Source organism: Eutrigla gurnardus (assembly GCF_963514095.1).
Source record: "Eutrigla gurnardus genome assembly, chromosome: 5".
In the NCBI taxonomy this organism is placed as follows: domain Eukaryota; kingdom Metazoa; phylum Chordata; class Actinopteri; order Perciformes; family Triglidae; genus Eutrigla; species Eutrigla gurnardus.
Window position 1 is genome coordinate 7,294,604 of NC_139919.1, and position 20,865 is coordinate 7,315,468.

General features: G+C 44.8%; 1 protein-coding gene across 1 annotated transcript in view; it reads left to right on the top strand.

Moving 5' to 3' along the window:
• Positions 1-20,649, top strand: part of LOC311013356 (uncharacterized protein) — a gene marked incomplete at both ends in the record, with an annotated part of 37,806 nt that extends 17,157 nt beyond the window's left edge. Inside the window, 5 exons of the mRNA XM_084009374.1 lie at positions 18,728-19,064; positions 19,624-19,895; positions 19,983-20,121; positions 20,217-20,405; positions 20,632-20,649. Coding sequence (XP_083865500.1) covers positions 18,728-19,064; positions 19,624-19,895; positions 19,983-20,121; positions 20,217-20,405; positions 20,632-20,649 — 955 coding nt within the window. The remainder of the gene's footprint in view (positions 1-18,727; positions 19,065-19,623; positions 19,896-19,982; positions 20,122-20,216; positions 20,406-20,631) is intronic.
• Between the last annotated feature and the right edge of the window lie 216 nt (positions 20,650-20,865).

A 20,865-nucleotide genomic window follows, 5' to 3' on the forward strand; every position in this document is an offset into this window, starting at 1 on the left:
AAGGCCTTAAATGAACTACAAAATGATTCGAAAATTGTGATTAAACCAGCTGATAAGGGAGGGGCTGTGGTTGTACAAAACACCAAGGACTATATAACTGAGGCCTTTAGGCAACTTGGAGATGTTTCGTTTTACAGACAGTTACCACATAATCCAGTGGAAACCTTCATAGAGGAGAGAGGGCCCTAGTTTCGTGGCGCAGCGCAGGGCGGCGCAGCCGGCGCAGTGCAAGTTTCGACCCGCGCAGCCTTGCGCACCGTCAGTTTGGCAGTTTGGTAGATCGCCTGCGCCAAGATGGGTGTGGCGGCGCAGCAGGGGGAGGCGTCACAGATTCAGCTTGGCGTAGCGGAAGTTTCGTGGCAAAAAGCCTCGCGAGACTGCGCTGAAAGCTCGCCAGCTCCGACCTGGTCTACTTTCGGCGCAAGGCGCAAGGCGTAAATAAAGTCCATTCATTCAATGCGAATCACAGCTGGCGGATCGGAAGTTTGGCTGACGGCGCGCAGTGCGCACACGTCACCGAGACCTCACAGGCAGGTTTCCACAGTTCCAGGCACATTTAAATGCAATAAATAATCACAACAAACACCATTTAATGCAACTAATTGAATCAACACGTGAATTTATATCTATATAGATTGTCCCGTCACATCTGACGTCAGATCAAAGGCGGATGGCACGCGTAACGTAAACTCAGCCTCTCGGACCAGAACATCTCCCTCTCTCTCTCCTGTTTTTTATAATATCGGCATTGTTATTATTATGATACGCGCACACAGCGCGTGATGAGCGTGGTGGGAGCGGCGGCGCTGCTTCTGTCATCGGGTTGTCAAGTGACGGAACTTGCACTGAACCTCCCCTAACGCATTAAAGGTGAGGAGAGGAGCTCATTTGATTGGTGAAGATCTGAATCGGCTGTATTAATCCCAGTCCACGCCTCGTCTCCTCCTCGTCTCCCACTCACGCCTTCTTCTCCTCCCTCTTTCCCACTTGCGCCGGTGGGCGAGACGGGAGGTGGGCCTGCGCGAGCCTGCGCGGTGCACGAAACTTGCAAAGTCCAGGCGGACACACCCCGTCGGCGCGGCGCAGGTGCGCTGAAAGCTGACTGCGCCTGGTCTACGAAACTAGGGCCCAGAGACTCTATCTTGAATAGAGCTCTGGAGGACCAGTGGATTACTAAAAAACAAGTTGAGTTTTTGCAAATACAACACCCGATGACTCCTGTCTTCTATCTATTGCCCAAAATACACAAGCGATTGTTGAATCCACCGGGCAGACCTATTGTAGCAAGTAAGAACTCGCTGTCTGAACCACTAAGCCAATTTGTGGATTTCTTTATTAAAGACATTGTAAAGACTTTACCATTATATGTGGCAGATACCAGGGATGTCCTAAACCTTTTGACTAACATCTCTATGCCTCACAACTCATTCTTGGTCTCCTTTGATGTTGAAGCCCTATACACCAACATCCCGCATGAAGGTGGATTAGAGGCCATGGACCTAAAAAAGATGTTCTCCCTTTTGAATTGCTCATGATGTTGACCAAGTTTACACTGAAATCAAATTATTTTATGTTCGATAAAAAAATATTTTTTGCAGTCTCAAGGCACCAGCATGGGGTCTCCCTTTGCTCCCAACTATGCAAATTTGTACATGGGATTGTGGGAGGAAAGGCACATATTCAATAATAACCCGTTTGCTGATAAAATGTTGTTATTTCGCAGATTCATTGATGACATCATTATGGTATTCACAGGTAGTTAGGATGAGCTTGAGGCATTTAATGTTTTTGTGAATGAAACCTCCTAACTTAAAATTCACTATGGAATACAGTCGTGAAACCATTCATTTCTTGGATCTTCTCATCTCAGTGAATGAGAACAGGGGTTTGGATACATCGATCTATCGTAAAAGCACTGACAGAAATACAGTTTTACATGCTGAAAGTTCCCACCCTGATCACCTCATCAACAACATCCCTTATGGACAATTTATCAGGTTGAGAAGAATTTGTAACAACGAAGGGGACTATCACGCTAAGGCACAAGAAATGGCTGAACGATTTCTACAGAGGGGATATGATAAATCTATGATTTACAGTGCTATGGCAAAAGCCAACAGAAGAGAGAGAGAAGAATTATTAAATCCTCCTACGACACAGTATGAAAACGTAAATGTAAATACCACGACCTATGTTTCTGAGTATTCCACAGTATCGAGACAAGTCAAACAGATCATCACTAAACACTGGAAACTACTTGAATGTGACCCCAGCTTGAATCATCTATCCTCGTCCAGACCACGCTTTTGCTATAAGAGAGGTAGAAACATAAGGGACATGGTGGTCAGTTCTATGTACATGGAACTCACACAAACCAATTGGCTGTCTCAGCAAGTTTATGGCAACTATAGATGTGGCAAACGTGCACATTGCGCCAACACATGTGATACTAAATCATTTAATCATCCCCACTCAGGAAAGAAATACAAAATAAAAGAATGTATTAATTGCCTTTCCATCCATGTTGTTTATGTGTAGATCTGCCCCTGTGGTCTTATGTATGTTGGCCAAACGAAACGCAACTTAAAATTGCGCATAGCAGAACATAAAGCGGCCATCAGAAATAACAACCTGGATTACGCCATCGCCAAACACTACCAAGATAAAAATCACGGCTCTGCTGCCTCCCTCAGGTTCATTGGCATTGAAAAAATAAAACCTAACCCAAGAGGAGGTAACATTATAAAACAACTACTGAGAAGAGAGGCTTTTTGGATAAACGAACTCTCCACTGTCGAGCCGTATGGTATGAATGACTCACAGGACTTGAGCTGTTTTCTTTGAACTTGATTGTTACATTTATTGTTGTGGTGTGATACATTGTACCCGCTGGGTGATTGTGATTACGTTGCGCCACTCATAACTTGGCTTTCTATTATATTGTATTCTATTGTATGTGATGGGTGTATTGCTTCCCTTTTTGATTTATTTGAGTGTTGCTATATTGTACATATACATCATATGATAATCACGAGTGTTTTTTAAAACTTTGTTGCCATCTGTTGATGGTTTGGGTCATGACAATGGGTCAGTTTGGCCTGACGACGCTGAAAGCATAACGCGTTGTACATAATAAAAGTATATCAGCAGAGTCTTATCAGTGTGCGGTGGCCGTCTTTTTCTATTGATTTTACGCACTCCTGCTACCCTCCTGCACCTGAGGAACTGTGGCTGTGCAGGGAGATTTGCTTTTCTTCAGTTAAATATAATGAACTTGTTGCTGTGTGTCACTATCACAGTGGACTCCTGGGTCCTCCTGTCCTCCGCTGACTTTGTCTTCTCATCCTTATATCGGTGACCAACCATGTTAACAGATGATGACAGCCTTCTGGGCCTGCAGGTGTAGCAGTTCTAACACACGAAGGCGGATACATCCAACCGGCTGATAACACTCGAACTTGGCTTCTGCTGCTTCACTTCTGACCACTTTCTCAAGTTCCCACTCGATGGAAGTGCAATAGCACATCACTGGAGTATCTCTTAACATTGTGGAGTTCAGCTTCTATAGACACAGACTATGTAACATCAGGAGCTACGGGGACAGGAAACATTTCTGTGTCTGAGTAAAGTTTTCACAGCTTTGAGCTGCAGATTGAAACAACCAAAGTTTGAAAACTTCCGCTCAGCACATCCTTCAGCCGTGTCGCAGCCGAGACACGATTTACACACCCAGTTGATTTAAGCGAGGATCGATTTGTATGAGAGTTTGACAGTAGCAGGATGTAGACGATTCCCGGGAGTGGTGTGAAAAGTCCTTGGCTTAATCTGATCCTAAGAGTAATGAGATGGTTTAATTACTAAAAGGAAAATCCATAATCATCCCTCTGCTCTTATCTCTCCTTATGTCAGAAAAAAAAACGTCTCGGATTTAAATTTGGATCCACAAACAGCTTTGACTCAAACCTTCATAAGCTGCGAGGGAAGCAGCGTTCACTTCTGTTTATCTGTTAGAACCATTAAAGTCACGGAGACATGAAATGACACTGAAGCGTAAAATTACATACTGTACAAGTTTATGGATTAACGTCTGCCGTGGACGTGACTGTGCTCAGTGTGTTTTTTATTCTCAGGGAGAGCCTATAAGAGCCCATTAAACAGCTTTCTGTATGGAAGTGAATTAATGTCAGTGGTGAGGCGGCTCTGCAGCGGCTCAGACGGCGCTGCTTCTCTTCATGCAACTGCTGCATTCACCACAGATCTTTTCCCTTTATTCAAATAAACATCACAACTAAAACGCTGCCGGGAACATTAAGGAGAAGATGAAGAAAAGGACTCCAGCAGAGCACCGCTCAGAAAAAAAACTTCACAGCTTAAGCAACGGAACCTCACAGTGAATTCACTTCACACAAGAATGGCCTCGAGTCGATTGGTTTCTTCTCGAGTCCAGCCCGGTCTACATAGTGGGACCTGGTATACCTGTTATATGACATGTATATTGTCTGTTTTTTAAAGGTATGATTAGAAATATTGCGACATATGCCTCTTTCCCTGAGTTGAGAGATGATCTTATTACGGCATATGAGAGCCGAGGTTAGAGAACAGTGAAGGAGCCAGGGGAGGGGTGTGATATTACAAGAAAGAGATTACAAAGTCTTAAACGTGCAGTTAACAAAGAAACACATCATTTCAGCAGCTGGTTAGGTTTGGTAAAAACAACATCATGGTTTGGCTTTAAATGATTATGAAATTGAAACACTTCTGGGTTCCAACGGGACACGAACAGTCTCCTGGTGGAAGTCCTGAGCAAATCTGATCAAATATGCTTCCCTCCAAATGGAAATCATAACGTATTTCATTGTTTGGGAGTCGGTGTATATGAACTAAAGGTTGTGATGAAGGAACATGTCAGCCATTGGTGTGTTTTTAATGGAGCTCTATGGACAGAAGAAGAAGAAGAGATTAATGAAACAATACTCCTTAGTTGATACATTCATAACTGTCCTTTAAAACAACCCTGGTTGACTTTCCCGTCCATGTTGTATTTCCATGAACACTACAGATGGTGTGTGTGTCATGTTATCCTTCTCAGTGCTGTGAGACCAGAAGGAGCTGTTGCTCTCTGCAGTGTTTCAGCGTTTCGTCTCCCTCTTGTTTCATCCGACTGCAGCCAAACATCAGATGGCACCTGTAAAGTGGCGAGGAAACACCATGTGATCTCAACTCCCAGGAAATCAAAACCGGGCCTCTCCCACAGTTTTGACTCGCTGTCAGAGAACAAGTTGACAGCTTCAAATTCATAGCTGCCACTCTCCGAGACGAGTGGAGCCGACACGTCATCACCTTTTCAGAAGCGGGACGCATTTCCATCACGCTGCACAATACAGCAAAACCATAATCAACATTTCTGATTTATTCAGCAATTCACTTGTGACTCTGGACATGTTTTTTTTTTCTTCTTCCTGCCATCAAACTCAAAAAACTTCCGTGACGCCTTTACAACTTTGAAAGAAACACGCAACCAAAGGGAAGAGAAATCTAACTGACACATTATCAGGAGCCAGAGTTCAGTTCTGTAGAAGAGCGCTGATAAAAAAAATATAGAACCTCGACACAACTCTTTTTATGAATCGTTATCCCGTCCCTCCGAGGCACGGACCGGAGCATGAGAGAACACAGAGTGCATGCTGGGAGACGAGTGCTCCTCCTCACCGCACATTATGAGCTCCAGATTGTTAAGTGTCAGGCTTCTGGTGTGCCAAGTTAAGAGGCGACAACAAAAGGCATCTGCAGCGCCAGCATGAGATTCACAACACAAGAAGGCCGCCGTCAGCAGCCGGAGTCAGATGCTCCTCACATCTGGACGTCGCACTCGCTCAGCCCTTTATTATATTAGAGATTTCACCCCGCCAAGGTGTCTGCACACATTCACAGTTAAATTTAGGGTTTTTTTGGGGAAGGGATGAATCATGGGGTGAGCTTTTAATTTGTATCTATTTAACAGCAGGAGGGCAAAGAGAGCCAGCTCCAGGTCTCACATCCAGGATGAAGGTGGAACCAAAATCGAGGATTTTGTGCTCATAGCCTGCTACGGATTAGTCACCGTTCTCTGTCCAGTATAATCTTAGCTCACTGGGAAACTGTAACGGCACATCTAACTGGCACTGGAGGCTGTTCCACTTTGATATGAGCTTTACTTCCAGCGACTAACGTGACCAACCGGGTTTCACTCCCAACATGTCAAATCCTGATGCTTGGTCAGTGTGCCTGATACCAACACACTAACACTGGAACAGCTACGTCCGTGACTACATCCCCTTCTTGTATGTGCTTTTAGTGAGTTATGTAACTTAACTTAGTTACAAAAGTATGGTAAAATAAGTCAAAGTTATGTGATACAAACACAAACAGCATCCTCCTGGGTGGAAGTCTGCTCGTTTGACCCGTTCGTCCACCTGAAGTGGGTTTTCTCTCTCTTCATCCTCCATCAGTTGCTCTGAGCTGATGATGACGTGGGTGTGTTTCTGTGGGAGTTAGTTGAAAGCTGCTATGCTCATCCAGACACTAAAGGCCCCTCTGTGTGTCAGTATCAGAGGGGCCCCCACCGAGCGTTCGTATGCATGCGTTAGGAGTGAGAACCTGGTGCAATAATATCTGTCTCCAATTGAAACAACTTTTGTATCCGTTTTGTATCTTGAAACAAGTAACACTGCAACACATCTAACTATAGAATAAAGTTACTTGAAAGTTGATTTGTTTGAGAAACAAACTTAAATATTCATTTTGCAGATTCTGCAGAAGACATTGTCTCCTGTGTGTTCACATATATAATTAGTTTGCAGATAAGCAGACGCATTTCTTCTGCTCTTCACATATTTACATCCGTTCTCACAGCTGGCCGGGTGGTGAACCGTTTCGAGGCGTAGCGCTGCGATCCAGCTTACAGTCGACCCCTGCTGGGATCGAGCTGCAGCTACTGACTGTGTTTACAAGCCCCATAAGCCGAGACAATACGAGACAGCCTGTCTGGGCAACCTGAGGCTTGTCTAATAAGCGGCAGGAGAGATCAGAAAACTTGGCAGAAGTGTAGCAGCCGGACGAAGCCGTGTGTTTTCATGTCAGAGCAGATATCACACTCAGTTTAGCTCAGGGACCTTTGTTGCTGTCAAATGACACGATCAACAGGTGCATTACAGCACCCAGAATGCCACCGGCCTCCATCTCAAGCAGTCCTTTTCTGCACTCTCCCGATAAATGGTTCCATATGGAACCACTGAGGGTTCTATAGCTACCTGACAATCTCTAGGAAAACCACGATATAATGTAACCCAAATTAATTTAGCTTTATTACTTGAGTCGTTATTGTGGTGTGGGTATGGTTGATAAGAGAAGGGGATATACTAGTCATATGAGTCTAAAAGACGGGAGAACTTGGGCCACAGGGGTGGGGGGACCGCAGGAAAGTAGGTAAGGTTATACTAGAACAGTTTATCATCATCATTTTTTTCTTTGCTCTTCTACCTTATGATATTGTCATTTTTACCTTATTTTGTTATCCTTTTGATTCTGTATAATTCATCTTAGTTAATTGGTGTATAGCAGGAGATAGATAGACAGACAGACAGACAGACAGACGGACAGATTATCTATAATATCTCAGTCTGTTTCAGGTGACAAACTTGCATGTTCAGGGAGGACTCACATTTACATTTACATTTAGGTCATTTAGCAGACGCTTTTGTCCAAAGCGACTTACAATAAGTACATTTGTCAAAAGAAGGAAACAAAGAAACCACAACGTATCATTGCTGATAAAGTAAGAGCTAAAAATAGAACAAGTGTTAGGTCCTCATCTGAGTAAACTAGTACTTCAAGAGCAACAGTGCTATGATCAGAGTGCTATAGGTAAGGTTTTTTTTTTTTTGGGGGGGGGGGGGTGTTAGTGGGTCATGCTATGTAGAGTCAAGGTGAAGTCTGAACAGGTGAGTCTTGAGCCTTTTTCGGAAAATGGCAAATTACTCTGCTGTCCTGACATTAGTCGGGAGTTTGTTCCACCAATGAGGCACCAGAACAGAGAGTCTGGACTTTGCTGAGCGACATTTGTTTGATTTCAGCGATGGTGGTACCAGCCGGCCAGCTGAAGTAGAGGAGCGAAGTGCTCGCTTCGGGGCGTGAGGTTTGACCAGTGTTTGAAGGTAGATGGGTGCTGTTCCATTGATGGCCCTGAAGGCCAGTGTCATCGTCTTGAATTGGATGCGTGCTGCAACAGGGAGCCAGTGGAGGTCACGGAGGAGGGGGGTCACATGGGAGAATTTGGGTAGATTGAAGATAAGGCGTGCTGCAGCGTTCTGGATACGCTGCAATGGTTTAATCGCAGAGGCCGGGAGTCCGGCCAGGAGAGAGTTGCAGTAGTCAAGGCGGGAGATGACCAGTGCTTGGACCAAGAGTTGCGTTGCATCCTTTGTGAGGAAGGTCCGAATCCTGCGGATATTGTAGAGGGCAAATCTGCAGGATCGGGCCACAGCAGTGATGTTGGGGGTGCAGGATAGTTGGTCATCGAGGATTACACCCAGGTTCCTCGCAGTTGACGACGGCAATACTGTGATGCCCTCGACAGTGACCGACAGGTCCATGCGAGGGCAGTCTTTCGCTGGGATGAAGAGGAGTTCGGTTTTATTCAGGTTAAGCTTGAGGTGATGTGCAGTTGTCCAGACAGAGATGTCAGCCAGACAGTCCGAGATGCGAGTTGCAATGTGAGTGTCAGAGGACGGGGGAAAAGAGAGGAACAGCTGGGTGTCATCTGCGTAGCAATGGTAGGAGAATCCATGCGATGTGATAACAGAACCTAGTGATCTGGTGTATAGTGAGAACAGAAGCGGTCCTAATACTGAGCCTTGAGGGACACCCGTGTCCAGAGAACAGGGTTTGGACATGGAGCCATTCCATGTGACCTGAAAGGTGCGATTTGTCAGGTATGATGTAAACCAGGTGAGAGCAGAGTCAGTTATGCCAAGTTCAGCCAGAGTGGAGAGGAGGATTTGGTGGTTGACTGTGTCGAATGCAGCAGATTGGTCGAGGAGAATGAGAACGGAGGAGTGGGATGAGGCTCTGGCGTCTCGCAGGGACTCGGTCACTGTGAGGAGGGCTGTCTCAGTGGAGTGAGCAGTCCGGAATCCTGATTGATTAGGGTCTAGGAGGTTGTTCAGCGAGAGATAGGATGACAGTTGGTTGTAGGTGGAACGTTCCAAGGTTTTAGAGAGGAATGAAAGAAGAGATACAGGTCTGTAGCTTTGGATGTCAGTAGCGTCTAGGTGGGTTTTTTAAGGAGAGGCTTCACGGTAGCTGTCTTAAAATCCGCTGGAATGACACCTGAGGTGAGGGAGGAGTTGATCAGGGTGGTGAGGAATGGCAAGATGTCGTGTGAGATGTCTTGGAGAAGAGAGGAGGGGATCAGGTCGAGGGAGCAGGTGGTGGCACGGTTAGATGTAACAAGTGCGTGAACATCTTCAGAGGTGAGGGGGGTAAAGCTGGTAAGACCATCCGAGTTGAGAGTTGGAAGAGATGTCTTCTGGGAGGGAATAGGCGTGAATGAGGAGCTGATGTCATTTACTTTCTTGGTAAAGTAAGTAGCAAAGTCATCGGCAGTAAGGGAGGAAGGGGGGGAGGGGTAGGAGGGGTGAGGAGGGAAGAGAACACGGAGAAGAGTTTCCTGGGGTTGGAGGCAGAAGAGTTGATCTTTGCCAGGTAGAAGGCAGATTTAGCTGCCGAAACAGTTGAGGTGAAGTTACAGAGGAGGTGGTGGTGGTAGTGAGCAAGGTCCTCGTGCTGGCCCGATTTCTTCCATTTTCTCTCTGACGCTCGCAACAATGATCTGTTGGTTCGCAGAGGTTCAGACAGCCAGGGAGGGGAGGGAGATGATCGCGCAGGTCGTGAGATTGGGGGACAGAGAGTGTCCAAAGAAGAGGAGAGTGAGGACATCAGGATGGAGGAGGCTTCCTCAGTAGGCATTAAGGAGAACTGTTCTGAGGATGGTAGCGAGGAGATAACAGTTGAGGAGAGAGCGGAGGGAGTGAGGGATTTCAGGTTGCGGCGGCTGGTGACCATTCGAGGCGTAGAGGGGAGGGATGTGGTGGGCGAGTGAAGGGTCTTCGGTAAAATCTTCTCCAGTGTGATGTCCTGACTGGGATAAGACACACGGCTGTGAGGGGGGGGGGGGGGGGATGTTATGCCTACCTCAGTGGACTTCCTCTCTGGACTCCCACAGATAGACTCCCTTGTCTTTGTTCAGATGTCTTCGTTCTGATGGCCAGACGCTGCAGCTGACGCTGTAATGACAGCCTTTTAAGTGCTCAGTTTACTGCAAGTACTGAGTGTGACCCCTCCCTCCAATCAATTCTATTCACTACAGCTGAGCTGGCTCAAACTAGTTGATAACTCACTTAGCATAGACAGTTTCACTAGAATTTCAACAACAAGCTATCAACACAAGACTAAATGTTACAACTAGCTTTACTCACACAATGCCTAAACCCAAATCTACAATTAGTTTCTGACTTACCAACAAGAGACAAAGCAGCTTCCTTCCTTTCTCCAGACAAAATGTGGTTTTTGCGTCAGCTGTTGACACTCCAGCCATTGAACGTGAATGAAGCAGAGGAGATGTCACCTGACAGCTGTCACATCCAGAGGATCAGGTGTGTAAGACAGCATCATATCGTAGCAAATATAGGTACGATAAGAGGCTAGATATTCTGCCAGTAAATGTGCTGTCCAACTCGGCCACACATGCTGCCGTTTTGTTGTGAAGGGTTCGCCAGTCGAAGCGGGCGTGCGGCGAGTAGGCGAGAGGACAAATCAGGTTTCAGAAACCAGGATGTGACATTTACATATGTAAACACATTTCCCCAAAAGCGAGATGTGCTTGACTGTGGGATTTCACGGCAGTCTCAATGAACTGAACCAACGGTTTGATGTGAGGAGTCAATGACTTGTGAAAGCGTGAGTGTGAAATATAATGCATGAAAGAGCAGTGTGTGTGAACCCTGAGTGTTTACACTCGTCCTTCATTCCCTTTGTTTTGTTCTCTTTGCACAGACGTGGTGACAGCGACATGGAGCCGACACGCCCCGAACATCAACCTCGGATTCCTTTTAACAACAACATCTAGAAATGGGAATCCACAACAGCTGTAACTGTAACCTTGGAATGATTTGATTCAGCCGGTCGTGTGGGTAAATTCTGACTGCGGGACATAATGGGGAGGCGTGAAGGGACCCGACGCCTCCATGGGAGAGGTGCTTAATGTTAATACCTTCATCTATTTCTGCACAGAGTGCCATGAAGGGAGCGAAGGGCTCCAATAAAAGCAGCTTTCACCTGCAGCCGATGGCAGACCACTAATAAAACATTAGCCATTTCTGATCTATCCGCCACATTAAAATGTCACTTCCTCATTGTGCGAGGCGGCTCATTGCAGGCCTGAGCGGCTGCTGGAAATAACCCCCGCACGGTGTCAGCAGGAATTAACAACCGGGAGGCTAATCAGCTTTATATGTGCTTTTACAGGCACGGAGCTTTCTGCTTTTGCAGGACATGAAACAGAACACTCCATCCCTTTGAGAAATAATAATAATAATAATGTTCAACCTGCAATGTAAAAAAAATTTGCACTCATTTGGGAGTGATTTGCACAAATTGATGCACAGGATATTCAGAATATTTACATTTGATGGAATTAAAAAATTGCCTATACTAACATTGTGTCAAATAAGTTTATTTACATGGAAACTAGTGTAAAACCTCTTCTCGTACTATTTGACTGAATGTTATCTTAAGATTACAGCTTTTAGATATCAGAGATCTGTTTTTTTTCTTTCACACATTTCCCACCATGCAACTCGCCCGCACTCAGCAGGGTAGATATTGTAGTGTGTTATGCTAGCAGTGCTAATGTAGCCTTTCGCCTGCAGCAGACCAGTTACCGAGATCTCACACATTTTCTCTTACTTGACACAGCAGCTCCCTCTGGCCACTCAAGGCTTCATACTAGTTTTAGAACAGGTACAATAGAACTTGTGGTGGGTACAGTGGGTTCATCTGAGCTTGTCTGATGACAACAGCTGCTTTCTGGGACTGAAGCAGATAGGAAATGTATGGTAAACCCAAAACTAGGAGCTAAAAGAGGCCCAAAAGCCCCTTGAAGCGGCAGATATGGGGATGAGTTGTCATCGTAAGCAAGCCCATAGACTTCACACGGTGATTTGATTCATTCTTGATGGAAAAACATTGACTGCAATATTTCAGAAGATAAATCAAAGTAGAGAAGATTAATGCAACATTACAATCCCATGGCAGTTTGTGAAATTTGAAATCTGTTGAGTCGTTGACTTTTCCATTTTTTCATGTGGGACAGCATGACTTCCAAACTAATTATAATCAGGTGGAATGGGCTGCAGATTAATGCTAATGTTTCTCTGGTAGGGATTATTCAACACAGAACACAGTTCTTCCTCCTTCCATCTACATCAGATGGTGTCCATTAGCTTGACATCCTACATGTTGGTTCCTACTTCCCATCAGTCTGTCAGGAACCCCAGGAGCTCAGCGAGCGGCCCTCATCGCCCTTAAAAACCTTCTTTGCTGGTTCTCTGGTGGCCTGTTATCGCTCGGTGTTGGGCTCAGGTTAATGATGATTAGCTCTAATTCTTCCTATAAACTACTTTTACAGCTGCTGTTGCTCTGGTCTCTGCTGACTGCATCTGACCCGGGTGAGCAGCTTACACGCCCACACTCGTCGTCCACTTATATGTACAGTTGTCCGTGTCTCTGATGTCATCAATGAGCAGTAAATGTTCTCATGTTGTCACTGAATAACCAAAGTCAGCAGATTAAACCAGGGCAGTTTAACACCTCACTACAGACACAGGGCCTTTTACTATGTTGATGGAGCTATTTTCCCTTTCAAAATAAGAGTTTTACATTAGTCAGAGACCCAGTATCTATTGTTAAAAAAACGTGACAATACATATGAAAATGTTAAACATTGCATGAACAATGTGCCGCTGTAATCTGATGTTGTACGTATCTGTTGACTCTTTAAATTCTCAGTAAACGCATTGTTCAGGTGCTCTGTAGATCTTTCCATAGAAATCTCAAATCGTATAGAATTCTCCAACATACCCAGCTGGGCCTGCTCTGTAATACTCCAGTGTGAATGTGAACCAGGGCTCAGCTGTGCCGCTAAATAAAACCGAGGCAGGATAAGAATAATCACTAAAAAGTCCCTCTGCTCTGTCTATCTGCTGCCGAATGAACTCCTATAAACTGCTGATTCCACTCTGTTTCATTTTTAGTAAACACCTGCTGGTCTTTTTTTCCCCCTCCTACACAGCACAGCGGGAGCCATCACATCCTGAACAGACCCTATTATTTGGCTGTTTGTACCTGCGCAGCAGACACCTGTCAGCTAGATTAATTACACCGCTGTAGATGCAAGAATGGTGAAAAATGCTTCCAGAGATATTCTGCCCGAGATGTAAAAATGTGAACAAAACCCAAATGAGCAGATGCATCGTGGTAATGTGAGTGTGGCTATAAACGGAACAGGCACACAGCTGTCTGTGAGGCTCTTTGTCCTCCATCACAGGTGGGCTGTAAGCAACTACATCTACTCAGGAAGCTACTAAAAGCTGCACTCATCAATCCTTTTTATAATCAATTCAATATAAGCATTGACAGAGTGAAAGACAATGGCCTCAAACTAGGGGCCGCTACAGTCAGAACTCAGCCCTAGTTCCTGGGCCCCAGGGTTGTCCCTTATCACAGATTCTGTTCGCCATTCCATGGCCAGTATTTCGAGGCACAGGAGGGTGAGTGATTGTCTTGTTTAGGGACCTCATACTTGTGACTCTGCTCTTTGCAGATGATGTGGTTCTGTTAACTTCATCTGATAATGGCCTTTTGCACATATTGGGGAAATTTGCAGCCGAGCTTGAAGCGGTCGGGATAAGAGTCAGTACCAAGTCTGAGCATGGCTCCTCCAGTTCACGTGTAGAAGTGTCCTTGGGCCCAGATTGCCAATCAGTGTGTGAATGTGCTTGACTGTGTTAGTTAGATCCTGATTGGCAGGTGCCATCATTGTATGTATTTGTGTGTGAATGGGTGAATTTTGAGAATGAATGTAACGGAGTGTTGTACCGGACCGCTGAGTCAGAAGGAACATTTACGTGTTCCAACCCTCACCTATGGTGACCCAAGTAATGACATTTCAGAAACAAATCTCCTGTGTCTGTAGTCCCCCAGAGCTCGACAATAGTAGCTCATATTAGTCCAGAGACCAGACCAGACCAGAGACTGCCTGTGGTACAAACAAGGTCGCTGCTGTATTTATGTCTCGATGACCTCTTTGGAGTGTTGATGGAGCAGCTATAATGTTAGCATAGCCTAGCGTACACACAAGTATTTAAAAATGTGTTTGCAGTTATTACAGAACCCTTCTGATCTGTTTAATGCAATTAATTCACATCTAAATACTTTATTTTGGGTTCTTAAAGCTGTAGTTAACCAGCTGATGTGTAGATACAGTGAATACAGGTTGGTGAAATTCACCAACAACTACTGGAAGATCTTATGAACCCAGACAGGACACATATCTGCACTACAAAGAAGCAATAGTGTTTATTTCAGCCATGATTGAACATTGTTGGTGTCTACACCGAGGTTAGCCCCCCCCTCCTCTCTGGCTCGTCTGGCACAAGTGACATAAACACAAAATGATCCTGCGGTCAAACTCCAAAATTACCTTCACATTACACTTAAAATGACACAAAGAGGAGCTCAGACAGGAGGGGAGCTCAGTAGTTTGTGTACATTGTGCAATGCCAAAGACCCATGCACTGTGTTGTGGAAATAGCCACAAGAATTATTACACATGTCTAAGGTTACATTCAGACTGCAGGCACATTTGATTCATTTCCCAAACAGATCAAGACAGACTGTCCACAATGTAATTTCCCTGGATCTGCATCCTGTGGTAAAGACAGGTGTCAGTAACACCATAGTGACACTGGGGATCTGGCCTTCCAACAGGGTTTGAGAAATAGAGGTCCCTCTTTTCTCTGGGGAATGACAGGAAAATGTATACGGTCTAGGAAGGCATGAAGGAGCAATATGATTGCAGTCCACTTACCATTTAAAGCAACACTTAAGAACTTTTCCTCTTCGGTCCCCCTACAGGTTGGAAGGGAATTGTCCATTACTGCCGTCGTAAATAATTTAGCCTACCGCAGCCTACCGTTGCACGCACGTTATTTGTTTGTACGCAGAACCGGCTCTGGAAACGATGTACGATTTGAACGATGTCCAGTGACAAGGTAGAGTAGCTAACGCCTTAGCTAAGATTAGCTAACATGAGCCATAGCGATAGTTACACATATATTAGCACAATAATATATACCAGCAGCAAGAAAGCCAAGTCACCATCCGTCTTGCATTTTGTAGCCTCCTTCAGCTCTCGCCAACGAGTGTGAGCCAGTCCAATATTCACTCTCGTACAAGCTCTTTCTTTGTCATGCTCCCGTTTTCTTTCCTTCGCCTCATCGGACATTATACTCCTCCTTTTCTTTGCAGGCTCTGCCATGACGCCAATTTAAAAACTACCTAGCTGCAAGGTATCTTCCACGCACTTGCCGGGTGTTCTCCCACTGATCTCCACGCACAGCCTCCACCTACCGGCTTTTGTAACGCTTGCCGTAAAGCAGGTCAAATTCGTAGTCTCATTAGAACTACAAAACCGCTACCCGATGAGGCAAAGTTACATAGTGCGGTTACAGCCGATAGACGGCTGCAGAGCGAATGCTGAAGTGCCGTTCACCCGGTTTTGAGGTGATGAACCACTGAAACTATTTTGGAAACATTATTTTAAGGCACTGAATACTCTTTAGTGTTGCTTTAATCATCCCTTAACTTACCTTGAAAATACAAAGTTTACAGACCTGTAGAGGTAAATGTTCTGCCAGAGCTGAGCTCGTTGGTCTTATGACACACATTTACAGCAGACGTCCTTAAAAACAATTAGGATTGTTACACTATTGTAGTCTTTGAAAGCCTGAGACAATAAACTCTTTATTCTACTTCCTGTTAAAAATTGTCCTCACGTCCCAAAAAATGTCTTTGAGCATTGAGAGCATTGCATCATTTGATGCCTGTAGCATACTGCAGACATCCCATACATACAGAACAAGTAGTGATGGTACATCAGCCAGGATATGTGTCAAATCGTGAGAGAAAACTGATCCTTTTTGCCTCATGAGTGTTTATGCTTGGAAAAAGGACAGTTGAAAATGGCATGTATGAATATGTTGTGTTGTTCTTTCCCGATTGCTGAATTTTTTTTTCTTCCCAAAATGTTCATCAATTTGGATATGTTGAAGGATGATATGCAGGAGCATTTAGAAAACAAGGTTTTGATGAGTCAACGAGAAACTAATTTATTTTAGAATATAATTTTTGTTTGCATTTCAGGCAGGAAAGAATAGTAGTTTCCCTCCACTCTGCCTGTTGTTCTTCCCTCAAAACAATCAACAGAAAACAGCTTTGGACAGATGCAAATCACCTCATTAACTCCCTAACCTAAATCCATTCTGCAGCGGGAGAGTCGAATGAATGCGAGAAGAGAGGAAAAAGACAGGAAGAGGGGAAAAAAAAGCAAAAACAAACCAAAAAAAACGAAAACGGTCTGATAAAACATCTGCTGGATTTGCCCATCTGTTCCAAGCCGAGCGAGCGATGCCCACTGTGAGAGGGAGGGGGAGAGAGAGGGAGATTGAGAGGTGGTGGGCGAACAGAAAAGAAAGGAGGAGTTGATGGAGCCCTGGTGCCCATGTCAACAAGTGCCAGGAATTGTTTTGGGGGGGGAAATGCATCATAATGAAGGCGGGGGCTGGGTGAAAATCCACAGCCAACGCTAAATCCCTCAGGAAACAATTAAAGTGCCATTGTTTCTCACGGCCAGCTCAGATTCATGATTTTTTCTTTTATTTCTCTCTCGCTCACATCTCTTTCAGATGATATTCTCTCCCAAAGAATAACCAGTGTTTTTTTCTTCTAGTCTCTTTCAGAGGGATTTAGCAATTGATACGCCCGAGGCTCAGCTCTGTTGATCAGATGTGTGTCTGCCTCAACTCCTCCACTCCACTTTTTATGTCTTGTAAGTGCTTAGCTAAGGAAGAAGAAAGCTTCTGGGTCAGTAGAGGACATGATGTCTGGCTGATTATAGTTGAATTTGGAGAGATTATCCTCATGCTAAAAAGAGATTATCGCATTCCGCCTGCATGACGCATGTAAAGACTACAGGCTGAGGTTTTAAAGTGGGTAAAGCAACAAACAGACAAAGGCAACAGCATGTTTGCAGGGACTTTTAAGGTTCAAATCCCAATTTAAGAAGACAATATAGCAAACATGTCAGCCGAGCAGAAAAAAAAGTTTGAGTAAACCTTTGCAGAGAACTGCTGCTGTTTAATCCAACTCTGAGTTAGGAATCAATCTTAAACATTGCCAACTGAAGCTCAGAACCCCTGGAGGCCTCATGTTCACCTTATGTCACTGGGTTTGGGATTGTTTCATTGAAAGCTAATTTGTCTCAGAATATGCATCTTTTAAAACAACTGATTTCCCCTGAAAGGCTGATGATTTTTTGTTCTTATTGTTGATAAATCCCATTAAAAGGCAACCATGAGAATGGGCATGTCAAGCTTGAACAAGCCTACAAAACACTATGGCTGTTGGAATGAACTTTGGGAATCGAATACAATTTGAATAATAAAAAAATCTGTACTATTCCAATGCTGAAATTAGTATTTGTTTTTTTTTACGTAACGTATAAGACTGTGTAGTATAGTCACAGTTTTTCTCAATTGCTAAAACACTAAACCCTATTGTCTGAACCAAATGCTCCGTTGCCTGAACCCACTGATTGAATCAATCACTCTTTTGGCAAAACCATAAGCACTTTTCACCTGTTTAGACACAACTTGCCAACACATTTTCATTGTGATGCACCTGTGTTGCATAATGGTGAGCACAGGTGGCAAAAGTCAAACACAAGTAAAGCACAAAAGTCACTGGTTGAACACAACAACTCAAAATTGATCACACTTGTGGCTAACAATGTGAGGGAACATATATTCAGAGACCACTGGTTTGTGAGGGAACATATATTCAGAGAGCACTGGTTTGTGAGGCATTACAATGGATAGAAATCTGAGAGGAGGAGTTTGTGGTCGAGGTGGTCGAGGAGGTCGAGGAGGTCGAGGTGGTCGAGGAGGTCGAGGTGGTCAGCGAAGACAAAGAACAGTAATATCTGATGAAATCAGAGCTACTGTGATTGACCATGTTCTTGTCCATGGTAGGAGCATGAGGGAGGCCAGACAAAGAGTACAACCAAACATCAGTAGATTCACTGTGTCCACCATAAGCAATCAGCAATGATTGAGAGGCAGGGGAGTATATTATCCCTATCCACTGCATGCCACACAGGTTTGTAACTGAAAAAATGGATTATGTGGTAGCAGACATATATGCACATTTGTCACATGCGTGTGTGCACACACACTAAATTATTTGTCAGTAAGACAAACAAACAGGCACACAGACACACCAACTACTTGTGTAACAGAGTGGAGAAGAAAAAGAAGGTGGATCGTTTTTTTTTACTATATTTTGGCTTTCACAGACTAGAGCTGGCAATCCTGACCCTCCAGAAGAAAGAACCAATGGTGTGCCAGGTGTACGATCTTCTGCATCTCGTGTGGAAGACCTACCACTTCAGTGGAAAGTCCAAGAGAGAGCTCCATCAACTAGGGCAAGTGCTTGGTGTGGATGTCTGCACACCGTCTACCGTCAAAGGGACACGCTGGATCCCCCATGTCCACAGGGCCCTCAAAGTGTTCCTGCGACATGGGGCAGACAAGGACCTCGCCATAGACCATGGCCAGTACTCTATTGTTCTGCGGCACATGGAGCACCTGGCTGTTGCAGGTTCAGTGGAGGTTCAAGGACGGGCAAAGAAGGTCAGTTTTACACAAAACATGAAGCTAAAAAAAATAGGTTCAAGTCAAATTACATTTCAGACTTGAATGACTGGCAGGTGAGGAGGTTGCTAGGAATACAACACTTATTTTGTACTGATCTACTCACTACTACATAGGTAAAGAGAGGAATGGAGAGTGCACTTTTTTGTGTATTCTGCCATTTTCTCTCTGACCTGTTCGAGGAGTTGTCTTCACTTAGCCTGACCCTGCAGAGAAATGACCTGATCCTCCCCCAAGCTACGTCAGAGCTGAGGAAGACTGTGACCAGACTAGAAGGACTTAAGTCTAGGGCAAAGTCAGGAGGCATGCTGGAGAAGATCCAGACCATGCTTGCTCAGCATGGAGATGATGATGAGTGCAGATTCCAGGTGTGTTAGGATGAGTTTGTTAGGATCTAAGGGAAACAAATGTTTAGAGCAAAAGTGTGAGAATCAGTCACTATATGAGAATTAGTGTAGGTCTATTTGATTTAAAGATTTGGAGAAATGCAGTCTTTAAAACAATTTTGTGTGTGATTGTGTGTGTCTCTCTCTCAAAGGGAATACCACTGAAGGGGAATCTGACAGGTCTCACAGACCTCACCCATCCCCAGCTGAAGAAGCACATGGAGGCGGCCATCAACATCGGTGTGACTGAGCTAAAAGCCAGGTTTGGTGTGCTCCTGAATGATGAGGCTGAAGTCAAGACCCCGGTGCAGGCCTTCAAAGTCTTCAACCATGACACATGGCCAGATGACCAGGGCAGCCTTCTGACCTTTGGTGATGATGGTGTGGCAGACTTGATGAGGCATTTCAGAGAGCCTCTTGAGAGGTAAGAATGTATTTTGCACTGCTGTGCCATGTGATGCGAACAATGATGTTTGGGTATTTGCTAACTCCCTCTGTTAAATCTCTACAGATTAGGGTGTGACCTGGCGGCTGTTCAGGACGAGTGGCAGGGACTGAAGATCTTGGTCAGTCAAAACTTCAAGGACAAGTCCTACAGTGGCCTGTGGGAGACCATGCTGACCAAGGAGCCATACAGGGAGGATTACAAGGTAAGCAAACACTGCTGAGTGTTTGTATGCTGCAGTGCCCTCCTATTATTGGTGGTTATAGATGAGATAAGTAAGGCCTATCTTGATCCCCCTAGAACATACTGGAGTTGGTGCAGCTGATGCTGGTGCTGCCCATTTCAGCTGCCCAGTGCGAGAGGGGCTTCTCTGCACAGAACCGCATAAAAAGCTCCAAAAGAAGCAGCCTTGCGGTCTCCACCACCGAAGACCTCATGAGGATCACCCTGGAGGGGCCAAGTCTTGAGGACTATGATCCAAGTCCTGCTGTGGACCGCTGGCCAGGTGACCTGACTACAAAAAGATGTGGGACAGGGATGTTCTGTGTGTTTAATTGAGGGTTGCAGTAGGCCTTATGATGGCACTGTGTTTATACGTTTGAGTGCACATGTGTGTTACTGTACATGATTTGAGTGTTAATAATAAAATTGTGTTATTTAAGAAATTTCATAGTGCTCCTAAATTTTTTCTGTGCTCCTAAATTTTTTCATTTAGGAGCACCTGTGCTCCTAGTGAAAAAGCTAAGCGTACAGCCCTGCATTGCCTGAACCCACTGATTGAATCAGTCACTCTTTTGGCAAAACCATAAGCACTTTTCGCCTGTTTAGACACAACTTGCCAACACATTTTCATTGTGATGCACCTGTGTTGCATAATGGTGGGCACAGGTGGCAAAAGTCAAACACAAGTAAAGCACAAAAGTCACTGGTTGAACACAACAACTCAAAA